Source organism: Microtus oregoni, unplaced genomic scaffold, assembly GCF_018167655.1.
Source record: "Microtus oregoni isolate MIOR12 unplaced genomic scaffold, Mior012 000055F_ref0000237, whole genome shotgun sequence".
Lineage (NCBI taxonomy): Eukaryota > Metazoa > Chordata > Mammalia > Rodentia > Cricetidae > Microtus > Microtus oregoni.
In genome coordinates, this window is record NW_024543831.1 from 2,681,913 (window position 1) to 2,694,184 (window position 12,272).

The following is a 12,272-nucleotide window of genomic DNA, read 5'->3' on the forward strand; positions in this document are numbered from 1 at the left end:
ATACATACTTTTTTTGGAGGGGGTGAATTTTTTGGAGATACTGCCTCACTATATCAGCTTGCTATACAGATAGACCAGGCTGTCCTCAAACTCACAGATCTCCACCTGCATCTACTTTCAGAGTGCTGGAATTAAAGGCATATGTCATCACTCATAGCTGTAAATATGTAATTTTAAATCTAGATTCTGTTTATGAGAGAAGATACACAATAATTATATGAGTTGCAATTTCTTTTCCTTCCTTTCTCTTTTGTGATTCTGGGACTTGAACCAGGTTGCTGAGTATGCTAGGCAAGCACTCTACCACTGAGGTAATTCTCTCAAATGTCAGTATGGGCAGACTACCTGGTGATTCTTCATTTCTTCTTCTCTCCTTTGCTGAAGCTGCTTTAATTGCACTTGGAGCTGATTCTCCACCTGCCTCTGCTTGTCCAGGACTTCTTGGTAGCGCTCCTTCAACAGGGTTCTCTCTGTCATCATTTTGTCCTATTTAGAGCAACAGAAGTTTCTTTCTCATTTGAATCACAAGAAACTCTCAGCAGTTTTGTTTTTTGCTTGTTCATTTGAGAAAGGGGTCTTACATAGCTCAAGCTAGCCGCCATCTTGTTATAGTGCTGAAGATGCTGTTCAACTTCTGATCCTCCCACCTCCATCTCACATGTACTGCAATTACAGACCACACCTAGTTTATGCTGTACTAGGGACTGAACCCAGGGCTTCCTGCATGATGGGCAAGTACTTGATCAACTGAACTGTATCCCCGATCTGTATCTGAGATGCACCACACTGTCCAATACAATAGCTAATAACTGTATGTGGTCAAGTAACTTAAAGTTAATCAAACATGACAAAACAGAAACACCCAGACCCTCAGGAGCCTAGACACATTTCAAGAACTCAAAGCTAATAAATAAAATGAAAACAATTTTATTTATTATCATTGTGAGTGTATAGGTATAGGATATTTATGTGGGTATAGTATACATGTGTTACAGCATGTTTGTGGAAGTCAGAGGACAACTTTGTGGAGCTGGCTCTCTTTCCAGCTTTTAAAAGCTATTTATTTATTTATTTATTTTGGTTTTTTTGAGACAGGGTTTCCCAGTAGCTATGGAGTCAGTCCTAGAACTCACAGCCTGCCTCTGCCTCCCAAGTCCTGGGATTAAAGGTGTGTGCCATCACAACCAAGCAAAAGATTGTTCTTTTAGATTTATTTATTTTATGCATATGAATGTTTTGCCTACATGTATATATGTACATTCTGTGCTGGGTGCTTAAAGAGATAAGAAGACATTAGACCCCCTAGAGCTAAGATTAATGATTGTGAGCCATCATATAGGTCCTGGGAACCAAACTCAGGTCCTCTACAAGAGCAATTGTTTTTATTTTTAATTGCATATGTGTTGATATGCATGTAAGTGCAAATGCCCAGGGAGGCTAGAGATGTTAGATCCGTTGGCAGTGTAGTTACAGAAGACTAAGAGCCATCTAACGTGGGTGCTAGAAGCTAAACTCAGGTGCTTTAGAAGAGCAGTAGGTGCTTTAATTGCTAAGCAGTTTTTCCAGACTACCCCCTCCCCCCCATTCCACTCTTACATGAGCTCTGGGGATGGAACTCACTCAGGTCATCAGGCTTAAATAGCAAGCACTTTTACCTACTAAGCCATCTCAATAGCCTAAGGGGGCTATTTTAACAGACAAATATCTCCTACCTAAAATTATATTATTTTGGGGGGCTTTTTGTTTTGTTTTTCTTTTTTCTTGAGATATCGTCTTTGCAACCAACTGGTCTTGAAATCAAAATGCAGCCAAGACTGGCCTTAAACTTCTGATCCTCCTCCTCCAACTTCCCAAGTGCCTAGAGTTTAGAAATCAATAGCTCTTCTATCGCCACCCTTGCTCATCATCCTCCCCCCCTTTTAAACAAAACTTGACAAACAACAAATAACTGCCAAAGCAAGACCCTGTCTCAAAACACAAATATGGGTTAGGGCTGTAATTCAGTTGGCAAAATGCTTGACTGGCATGCACAAAGCCCAGGGCTAAATCCCCAGAACCACAGAAAACCAGGCCTGGTGGTGGCAGATAGATAATGGCTGGCACTCAGAAGGGAGAGGCAAGAAGACAGTTTGAGCCCAGCCTAGGTAAGATAAGACCCTTTATCCAACATAAAAATAAATAAAACTCCTCACACCAATCAGTCTGGTGGCACCCACCTGTTAACTCAGCACTTATGAAGCTGAGTGGAAGGATTATAGCTTCAAGGACAGCCTGAGCTACACAATGAGACTTCATCTACAAAACAACAAAACAAACCACTACAAAGGGACAAAATGGAAAATACATTAAGGAATATATCTGAAAAAGAATTGATAGAGTGACAGAAGGTTAACATTGTAACAAGATTACTAGAATGTAAGACTGAATGATTCAAAACCAGTATACTGTGAACTAATTATAGCATACCCAAACTATTTTATGTGGTATGCAGACAGCTTTTTGGGGCAGCAAGGCTGGCCTCAAACTCACCACACAGCTGAGGCTGGCCTTGAACTCTTGATCTTTTTGCCTTTACTTCCTGAGATTATACGCATGAACTCCTATTTCCAGAAAGGATCAGCTTTTAAAGAAATAATGGGGCCAGACTTGATATATGCCTTTTATTGCCATCACTTGGGAGGCATAAGCAGGGGGGATCTCTTCAACTTTAAGGCCAGCCTGGTCTATATATTGAGTTCTAGGCTAGCTGTAATGAGACTCTATGTACTGGCTGGTTTTGTGCATCAACTTGACACAAGCTAGAGTCATCAGAGAGGAAGGAGCCTCAGCAGGAAATGCTTCCATGAGACCCAGCTATAAGGCATTTTCTCAATTTGTGATCAATGGGAGAGGGCCCAGCTCATGGTGGGTAGTATCTTTCTAACAAAAGTAGGCCAAGCAAGCCACGTGGGGCCAGCCAGTAAAAAGCACTCCTTCATGGTCTCTGCATCAGCTGCCTCCAGGATCCTACCCTGTTTCTCTTCTGACTTCCTTCTGTGATGAACAACAAAGTGGAAGTGTAAGCTACATAAACCCTTTCCTCCCCAAAACTTGCTTTCTAGTCATGGTATTTTGTTGCAGCAATAGAAATGCTAACTAAGGAAAACTGGTATCAGTGTAGTGGGATACTGCTATGACAGATCTGACTGTTTTGGTGAGGACTGTGGAAGGACTTTGGAACTATAGGCTAGAAGAGCCATTGAGTGTTAAGAACTCTGTGGGATGTTCTGTGGGGAGTTGAAACATCAGAAGATGGAGGCCTGTCTTATGAACTTTCAGAAGGAAGTTTAAAGGTTCAATCAGGATCATTTTATTTTGAATGAAGATTTTGTGGCTCTGGTTAGCTGGGGCTGAAAAATCAGCAGTAAGTGATTAACAAGATACCAGAACTACTAAAGCAAAACTTTGTTTTCCTGGGGCTCTTGATGCTGGTCAGATGGAGCTAAGAAATTAGTGGTGATTAAGAAGAGATCAGCATCACTGAGGTGAACTTCTGGGAAGTGTTTTCTGAGAGCATAGAGAAGCTGTGTTCCAGTGTGTTGTACCTCATGCTGGCAGCCTGACTTGGTAATATGTGAGTCACCAGGAGGCACTGGTTTTGAAAGCATGAAGGGGTGGGTCATGGAGAGTAGCTGAGGCTTGGCATTGAGAAAGACTAGGAGAGACCACTGGTGAAAGTGCAGCCTGGCTGCAGCAGAAGACCCATGTTTGGGAGCTGTCAGTGCCATGGGACAACAACAACCAAGAACAGCAGTAGTCAGCCAGAGATTAGGAGACAAGCTGTGTGCTGCAGAGAGCAGAGCCAGAGAAGTGACCCAGGCTCTTAGGAGGAGTTCAGAAGATCTTGAGTAGTCCCAGCCACTGGACAGTTGGAATTTGGTTTTGATTTGATTATGACTGTGCCCTGATTTTTACCCCTTTTATAGAAAGAATTTTACTGAAGCCCACAGTTCAAAGACCGAATTTTTAAAAGACTTTGGATTTTAAGAGATTGGCTATTTAAAGGGACTGAAATTTTTGTGTTTGAATTTGTAAAGACTAGGACATTTAAAGTTACTGTTTGTTTGTTTTTGTTTTGTTTTGAGATAGGTTTTGTCTGTGTAGCTTTGGAGACTACTTTCCCAGCACTCGCTCTGTAGACAAGGCTGGCCTAGAACTCTGTTACTTATGTTTTTAATGTGAGATCTTGAGGATGAATAAGAAAGGAAGGTTGTGGATTAAGAATGATGAGTTTGTGTGTCAATCTGACGAGAGGTCAGTTTACTGGTTGGTTTTGTGGGTCAACTTGACACAAGTTAGAGCCATAGGGCAAAGAGCCTCAGCTGAGGAAATGCCTCCATGAGATCTAGCTGTAAAGCTGTAGGAGGGTCCAGGCCATTGTGGGTGGTGCCTTACCCAGGCAGGTGGTCCCAGGTTCTATAAGGAAGCAAGCCAGTAGGGAGCACCCTTACGTGGTCTCTGTATCAGCTCCTGCCTCCGGGATCCTGTCGTGACTTCCTTCAGAAATGAACAACAATGTGGAAGTGTAAGCCTAATACATTCCTCCCCAAAGCTTGCTTCTTTGGTCATGGTGTTTTGTTGAAGCAATATAAACCTTAACTAAGACACTCTATCTCCAAAATTAAATAAATAAAAATTAATTTTAAAAAGCTAAAGAAAAAAAAGGCAGGCGGTAGTGGTGCATGCCTTTAATCCCAGCACTTGGGAGGCAGAGGCAAGCGGATCTCAGTGAGTTTGAAGCCAGCCTGATCTACAAAGTTCCAGGACACCCAAGACTGTTACACAGAGAAACCCTGCCCTGAAAAAAACAATAGATAAACAAACAAACAAACAAATAAATAAGGAGTGTATCAGGGTAAGAGTAAAATTACCATAGGAAGAAAAGAATACTGCTAGGAACATGGGGATGCTTCATCTGGAAAGATTTAAACTTGAGACTTAAGAATGGGCATCAAGCTAGCTGTAGTGGCATACACTTTAACCCCAGCCCTCAGGAGGAAGAGGCAGACCAGTCTCTGAGTTCAATGCCAGCCTGGCCTAAAAGAGTTCCAGGCTAATCAAAACCACATAGTGAGATCCTATTTCAAAAACAAAAGAAAATGCCTTACATTAAAATCTTCACAGCACCCGGGTGGTGATGGCATGCCCCTTTAAGCACAGCACTAAGGGGTGGGGAATGGGGACAGACAGATAAGACAAAAAGCTTCACAGTTCTTGGGAAATGAAAGCAGGAAAATTTAGGAACTAAAAGTCACCCCCCCCCCCATTGTGAATCCAAGGTCAGCCCTAGGCTATATGAGACCCTGTTTCAAACAAAACAAATCACAGGTGGTGGCTCACTCAATAATTCCAGCAATCCTGGTGGCTCACTCCAATACTAGAGGACTGCTATGAGTTCAAGGCTAGCCTGGCTACAGAACAAGACCCTTTGTCAAAACACAAAAAGTGATGGCTATAATGGTACAAACTTCTAATCCTAGTATTCAGGAGGCAATACTGAAATTCTGAAACCAACCATGGCTACAACAACGACACCCTTTCTCAAAAAATAAAAATAAAGGACATTTTAAACTACATGTAGAGAGTAGAAAATAGAAAACAAGTTCTATCACCAAATCCAAACAAGTAATGTAGCAAGAATTGCAGAGGTCCTGTCCTCCCTTCAGAGCAGGACTGGCATAAAAGATATTGCTGAAATGTAACAGGCTGGGTGAGGCAGTCCATTCCCATTGTCAGGATTGAATAAGGATGTGCGCTTTTCCCAACCAAGGTGACAATGCTCACATCCTGTGTTCCGATTGCTTTATGTGACAATGAAGTTTTAGGTACACACTTACCAGATTCTTTTCAATATCTTGATCTGTGTTTACCTCTGAATCTGCTGTCTTAAAGTCAGTCTATAAAAAATAAATAAAAATAAAAATTATATTCAAGACTTTAAGTCACTTTAACACAATCAGAGTTAGTTATTCTAGACCTTTCACCTAGAAACCACCACCAAAGAACAAAGCGGTAATGCAGTCCTGGGAAACAGACACCACCATCCAATACAATCTTTTCCCACAAAATGGTCTAACATCTGCCTAAGAGAAAGCCACAAACCTAAGGGAATAACTGCCTCCTGAAATCTATTTTCTTCCCACAACAAAGCACCAGAAAGCAGGAATCACTGTACTTCTTGATGTAGACCAGACAATTAGCAAGGACTCCTAATGTAAGGACAGAGGTGAAAAGTATGAGTGCTAGCCAAGCAGCAGAGCAAACACCTTTAATCCCAGCATGTGGGAGGCAGAGGCAGAAAGATCTCTGAGTTTGAGCCAGCCTGGTCTACAGAGTGAGTCCAGGATAGCTAGGGATACACAGAGAAACAGTGTCTTGGGAGGTAGGGGGAAAGGGGAGATGTATAAATGCTAAGGATCTACACCAATAAAGTTTTCATCCAAAGAAATTACATGGAGGTCATAATAGTTGCTACATGCTATATAATTAGACACTGGCTTTCTTGTTTCTGGAACAGCAGAATGAAGCCACTGCATAACACTATATGCAAACAGTATGATGACTGCTTGCAAAAAAAAAAAAATGGCACAGCGCAGTTCACCACATAAGAAATGGCTCCTACCCTCACCTCCCCCAATTCCATTTTAGTAGTAGAAACTTGATACTTGACCTGTACAGCAATGTTCTGAGAAAGCTTCAGGGAAGAGCTATCCTGATCATCATCCTGATCCACTCTGACTCCTTCAACCCCATTTGCAGGAGGCACTACAGGTCGGAAATCCAAGCCTGCGTCCCTGCTACCTTCCTTTAGGATGGAGGTTGGTGGGGCTTTCTCTTCAGAGCAATTCTTGGAGGCAAGTTGTTTTGAGTGGCACCCTGCCTTAAGAGACCGAGTGACTGGATGGAGGCTCTCCCGGAGGCTTGTGTCCCCCTCCTCTCCTGCTGGGCTGGTCAAGTCCTTCAAATCAGACTGAGACCCACTGCCAGAAAGACAAAGGGCTGTGGCTACCAAGTTTTCTCCTAAAACCTCCTGGTGCGCTGCTGAAGCATCACTTGCTGATGAACCAGGATTCTGCTCTGGGTGTTCCAAATGAGCATTTCTGTTACTCTCCTTGGTTACCATTTGGCTACTTACACTCGGTGGAGACGAGTTCTTCAGTTTCTGGGCAGAGTCTTTGGGGCTATAAAAAAAAAAAAATCTAGGATAAGATTGTAGCTCAGTGGTATGTCATCTGACTAGCATGCCTTAGACCCTGGACTCTATTCCTAGCACAAAAAAAGAAAGAAAGAAAGAAAGAAAGAAAGAAAGAGAAAAAGAAAATTTCTCTTCATCCAATATTTGGAAGATTAAATATGATACTTTCTTTATCAGTGCTTGGGATCAAACCTAGAGCCTCACACATGCTGGATAATGTTCAACCACTTAGCCACATCCCACACAGTCACTAGAACCTATAAACCCTCTCCATCATCAAAACAAACTAGTTTTTAATCTAACAATTTCTACCCCATATATAGGTAGTCCAGCCTGGTGGGCGGGGGGGAAGAGGAGGAGGAGGGTTGGGCGCAGTAGAGCAAATGTCATGAAAAAATCTAGGGACTAGGGCGATGGCATGGCGGGTGAAGAATGCTTTCTGTGAAAGCACAAGGGACTGAGCCTGGATCCCCATCCCCTACATAAACGCTACATATGACTGTGCATGCCCTTGTCACCCCAGCACTGGTGGGGGACAGAGACAGGAGGATGCTTGGGCCTTGCTGGAACACAACCTAGTTTAGTGAGAGACCCTGTCTGAAAAGAAAACTGTAGTGAGTAATACCACAGGTGAACACACTCGAAGAAGAAAAAGAAGAAGAGGAGGAGGAGGAGGAGGAGGAGGAGGAGGAGGAGGAGGAAGAAGAAGAAGAAGAAGAAGAAGAAGAAGAAGAAGAAGAAGAAGAAGAAGAAAGCAGCTCATTGGGTGTTTGCTGTGCAAGCCCTAATGATCTGAATTCAGTCTCTGTAATATACAATGGAAGAAGAGAATTCCTAAAAGTTGTACTTGGCCCCTCCCCACACAACTGAAAAAATTAAATTAAACTCTATGAGTTCGAGACCAGCCTGGTCTACAAGAGCTAGTTCCAGGACAAGCTCCAAAACCACAGAGAAACCCTGTCTCAAAAAACCAAAAAAAAAAAAAAAAATTAAATTAAAAATAATAATTGTCCTTCAAACATGTCACACAGCTCTTTGAACAAAACCACTATCTGGGTGGGCGGTGGTGGCACATACTTTAATATCAGCACTTGGGAGGCAGAGGCAGGTAGATCTATGAGTTTGAGGCCAGCCTGATCTACAGAGTGAGTTCCAGTAGAGACAGAGCTACACAGAGAAACACTGTCTTGCAAACAAACAAATAAACAAATAAAAATCAAAACAGATCAACAGTTTGCCAGAGTGGAGTATCACGTTAAGTAGTTGAGAGTACAATTTCACCTTGTTTTGTTTCTTTGAGACAGCATCTTGGTATGTAGTCCTGGCTGGCCTGGACATGGTACTCAAATGTAGCCTAGGCCAGCCTCAAAACCATGGTAACCATTCTCCACCAACTTCCAAGTGCTGGGATTTTAGGTATGAGTCACCATTTTTCAGCTTTGAAGGTATGATTTTTGAATCCACAATTGAAGTCGTCAATGGAAATTTTATTCCATATAGCAAACATACATATATTTAACATCTGGTATAATAATTTTTGTCATTTGTCATAGACATTTAAAGTACTATTTTCCCTTCATCCTTCATCCCTAGGGCTAGGGAGTGAACATAGATACACATGCCAGGCATATATTCTTCACCAAGCTATAGCCAGAGAAATAGCTTATATTACCTGTCTTGTTTGTTCTGTTTTGTTTTTGAGACAAGGTCTTATTCTATGTAGGTCTGCCTGGCCTGGAACTCATTTAAATAGACCAGACTGGTCTTGAACTCTTAGAGACCCACCTACCTTTGACTCTTGAGTGCTGAAATTAAAAGTGTGCCCTACCACACCTGTCCAATGCAGAACTTTTTCCAGAGATCCTTAAAACATATTTAAAGTGGCATTCAATATTCAGAGCCAGTCTTACACTCCGAAGTTAAGTCTATATCAAATTAGGGGCGCTGGCTACTCTTCCGGAGGACCTAGGTTCAATTCCCAGCACCTACATGGCAGCTCACAACTGTCGGTAACTCCAGTTCCAAGGGATTCAACACCCTCACACAGACATACGTGTAGACAAAACACCAATGCACATAAAATAAAAATAAATAGATTAGCTGAGCATCATAGTGCATGCCTTTAATTCCAGTATTCAAGAGGCAGAGGCAGATCTACAAAGATCTGTAGGCCAGCCAGGTCTACAGAGAGAGTTCCAGGAAAGCAAGGTCTCAGAGACACAGAGAAACACTACCTCAAAACAAAACAAAACACAGCCAGGCGGTGGTTGTGCATGCCTTTAATCCCAGCATTCACCTTTAATCCCAGTACTGGGGGAAGACAGACAGGCAGATCTCTGTGAGTTCAAAGCCAGCCTGACCTACAGAGTGAGTTCCAGACAGGCTCCAAAGCTCCAAAGAAACCCTGTCTTAAAACAACACACACACACACACAAAATCCAAGGCCACTTAAGAAAAATGTCCTATCCTCCCCAAGCAAATACTCAGTGATTTTTGTTGAGAACCAACTGTGGAATGGGAGCAGGGAACTTAATTATAAACCTGAGCAAATACAGTACCTGGATTTAAACCCAAACTCTACAATTTGCTAGCTGTTTGCCTCTAGACAAGTTATTTCATTTCTAAAACAGAAATAGTGTCATCCACTTAACAGAGATCATGCAATAACCTTTGGCTGCTATTACTACTAGTAGTAAGTCATGGCTGCTTTTATTTAGAAAATCAAGACATATAGAGAGATCCAAGTTTATGGTAGGCTTATATAACATGCCCCCTATTACTCATTCATTGACAAACATCTCTTACTACATGTATGTGCCATCATACCTGGCTCAAATACCTCTTTTTAAAAACAAATACTTAGCCAAGCAGTGGTGGCACATACCTTTAATCCCAGCATTGAGGAGGCAGAGACAGGCAGATTTCTTTGAGTTCAAGGCCAGCCTGGTCTACAGAACAAGCTCCAGGACAGGCTCCAAAGCTACAGAGAAACCTTGTCTCAAAAAACCAAAAGAGACAAGGTTAGTTAATCACAACTCATACTTGCAAGACTTAGGAGGAGAGGGCTGAGTGTCGTGGCCCACACAATTAAGAGGTAGAGACAAGAAGATTAGACTCAACCACATAATGAGTTTGAGGTTAGCCTGAGCTACAAAAGAACCTGTCTCAAAAAAACAAACAACAACCACAAAGAGTTTTAGGGCCAGCAAAATGGCTCAAGGTGGGAAGGCACGAGCTTACCAAGCTTAACTGAACTTGGAGTCTCCTGGGCCCACATGGTGAAAGAAGAGCATCAATTCTAGCAGATTTTTCTGATCTTCACATGAAAACTATGGCATGTATGTCACACATAAACACTAAATTTAAACAAATGGGAAGCAGAATCAGATGAACTCTGAGTTCAAGGTCAGTCTGGTCTACAGAGCCAGCTCCAGATCAGCCAGAGCTACTAGTGAGACCCTATCTCAAAAAGAGAAAAAAAAATCCTTAATAGAAACAAACTTGGTAGGGGTTGGAGAGATGGCTTAGAGGTTAAGAGCAATGGCTACTCTTCCAGAAGACCTTAGTTCAATTCCCAGCACCCACACGGCAGCTCACAACTGTGAGCTGTCTATAACTCCAGGTCTAGGAGATCTGGCTCCCTCACAAGGACATATCTACAGACCAAACACCAATGCACATAAAATAATAATAAAAAAGTTATTTATTTATTTTATGGTTTTCCGAGACAATGTTTCTCTGTGTAGTTCTGTAGACCAGGCTGGCCTCGAACTCACAGAGATCCATCTGCCTCTGCTTCCCGAGTACTGGTATTAAAGGTGTGCGCCACCACTGCCTGGCTAAGTAAATTATTAAAAAAAAAAAAAAAAAGACAAAAACAAATATGGATGGGAAAAAAGAACAATATATCTTAATAAGACACATACATTAAGCAATAAGATATATTAACAATGATATCAAGATGGATAGATACATATATAATCTGTGTTTATGTTTAAATTTTGCACATATAAACCTGTATATATTTCCTATATAGCCAAGTATCTTATAAATGAATATGAGGGCTGACATATAAAGATGCTTTCCACAAAAGCTTGGTAACCTGAGTTTGATCCTTGTAACCCATATAATAATGAGAGCCAAATCCGCAAAGCTGTCCTCTGGCCTCCAAATGTATACACACCTCCCTCATCCCCATCATGCATAATACACAATAAATAATAATTTTTAAAAAACATGAATATGGCCACACATAGTGGTTCATCCCTTCAATCCCAGTACTAAGGAAGCAGAGGCAGATGGATTGCTCTGAGTTTGAGGTGAACCTGATTGACATAGTGAATTCCAGGTTAGCCAGGGCTACAAAGTCAGATCTTATCCAAAAAAGAAAGAAAGAAAGAAGCACCATACACAAGAATGTTTAAACGAGCATATTGTTTGTATAGGACAAGTCAGAGAAATATATGCATTTATGATGTCTTGATACCTGCTCTAACCCAGCACACCTGCCCAGGTGCCAGCTGCTATACCACACAAAAACCAAGCAGCCCCCACTTTAAAAAAAATTAGTCTGGGGGAGGGAAAAAAACTTAATCTGCAGTGCCATTATAGCACCAAGGAGGAAATGCGCCTTTCAGAGGCTCATCACCAAGCCCCTTACCTATATAAGCCTCAAGAGATTGCACGTTACCTTAGGCCATCTGGGAGAGCTTCATCTGACTCGGAAGCACATAGAGTAGAGGATTCCAAAGGACTGGGGGCACTGGCCCCATGGTCAGCTACCTCAGAGGCCGCCATCTGCACTCTGGAAATTCAAAAAAGGACAGGATACAGGTTACAAAGCTGAAAACTTTCTTCTGCAGAATGCCCACTGCATTGGTTCCTCCAAGCACCAAGAACTAAAGCTCTGAAAAAAAAAAAAAAAAAACATCCAAGAGTGAGTATTCTGCAGGAGGGCAATAAAAAACCCACTTCACACTCTAAGTCCCAGCTAGCACCAACCCTCAGGATAGGTCAGATGTACATAAATATCTAGAAG

At 42.0% G+C, this 12,272-nt stretch overlaps 1 protein-coding gene across 6 annotated transcripts in view; it reads right to left on the reverse strand.

Annotated features, from left to right (window-relative positions):
- Rnf214 (ring finger protein 214) overlaps positions 1-12,272 on the reverse strand; it is a 36,178-nt gene that overhangs the window by 22,613 nt on the left and 1,293 nt on the right. For 4 of the 6 annotated variants that reach the window (XM_041638509.1, XM_041638506.1, XM_041638507.1 and 1 more), the window contains exons 2-5: positions 11,925-12,038; positions 6,710-7,220; positions 5,877-5,936; positions 346-486 (exon numbers count right to left, since the gene is read on the reverse strand). In XM_041638509.1, coding sequence (XP_041494443.1) covers positions 346-486; positions 5,877-5,936; positions 6,710-7,220; positions 11,925-12,031 — 819 coding nt within the window. In that variant the 5' untranslated portion in view covers positions 12,032-12,038. The remainder of the gene's footprint in view (positions 1-345; positions 487-5,876; positions 5,937-6,709; positions 7,221-11,924; positions 12,039-12,272) is intronic. The other 2 variants (XM_041638512.1, XM_041638510.1) reach the window with 1 other exon arrangement.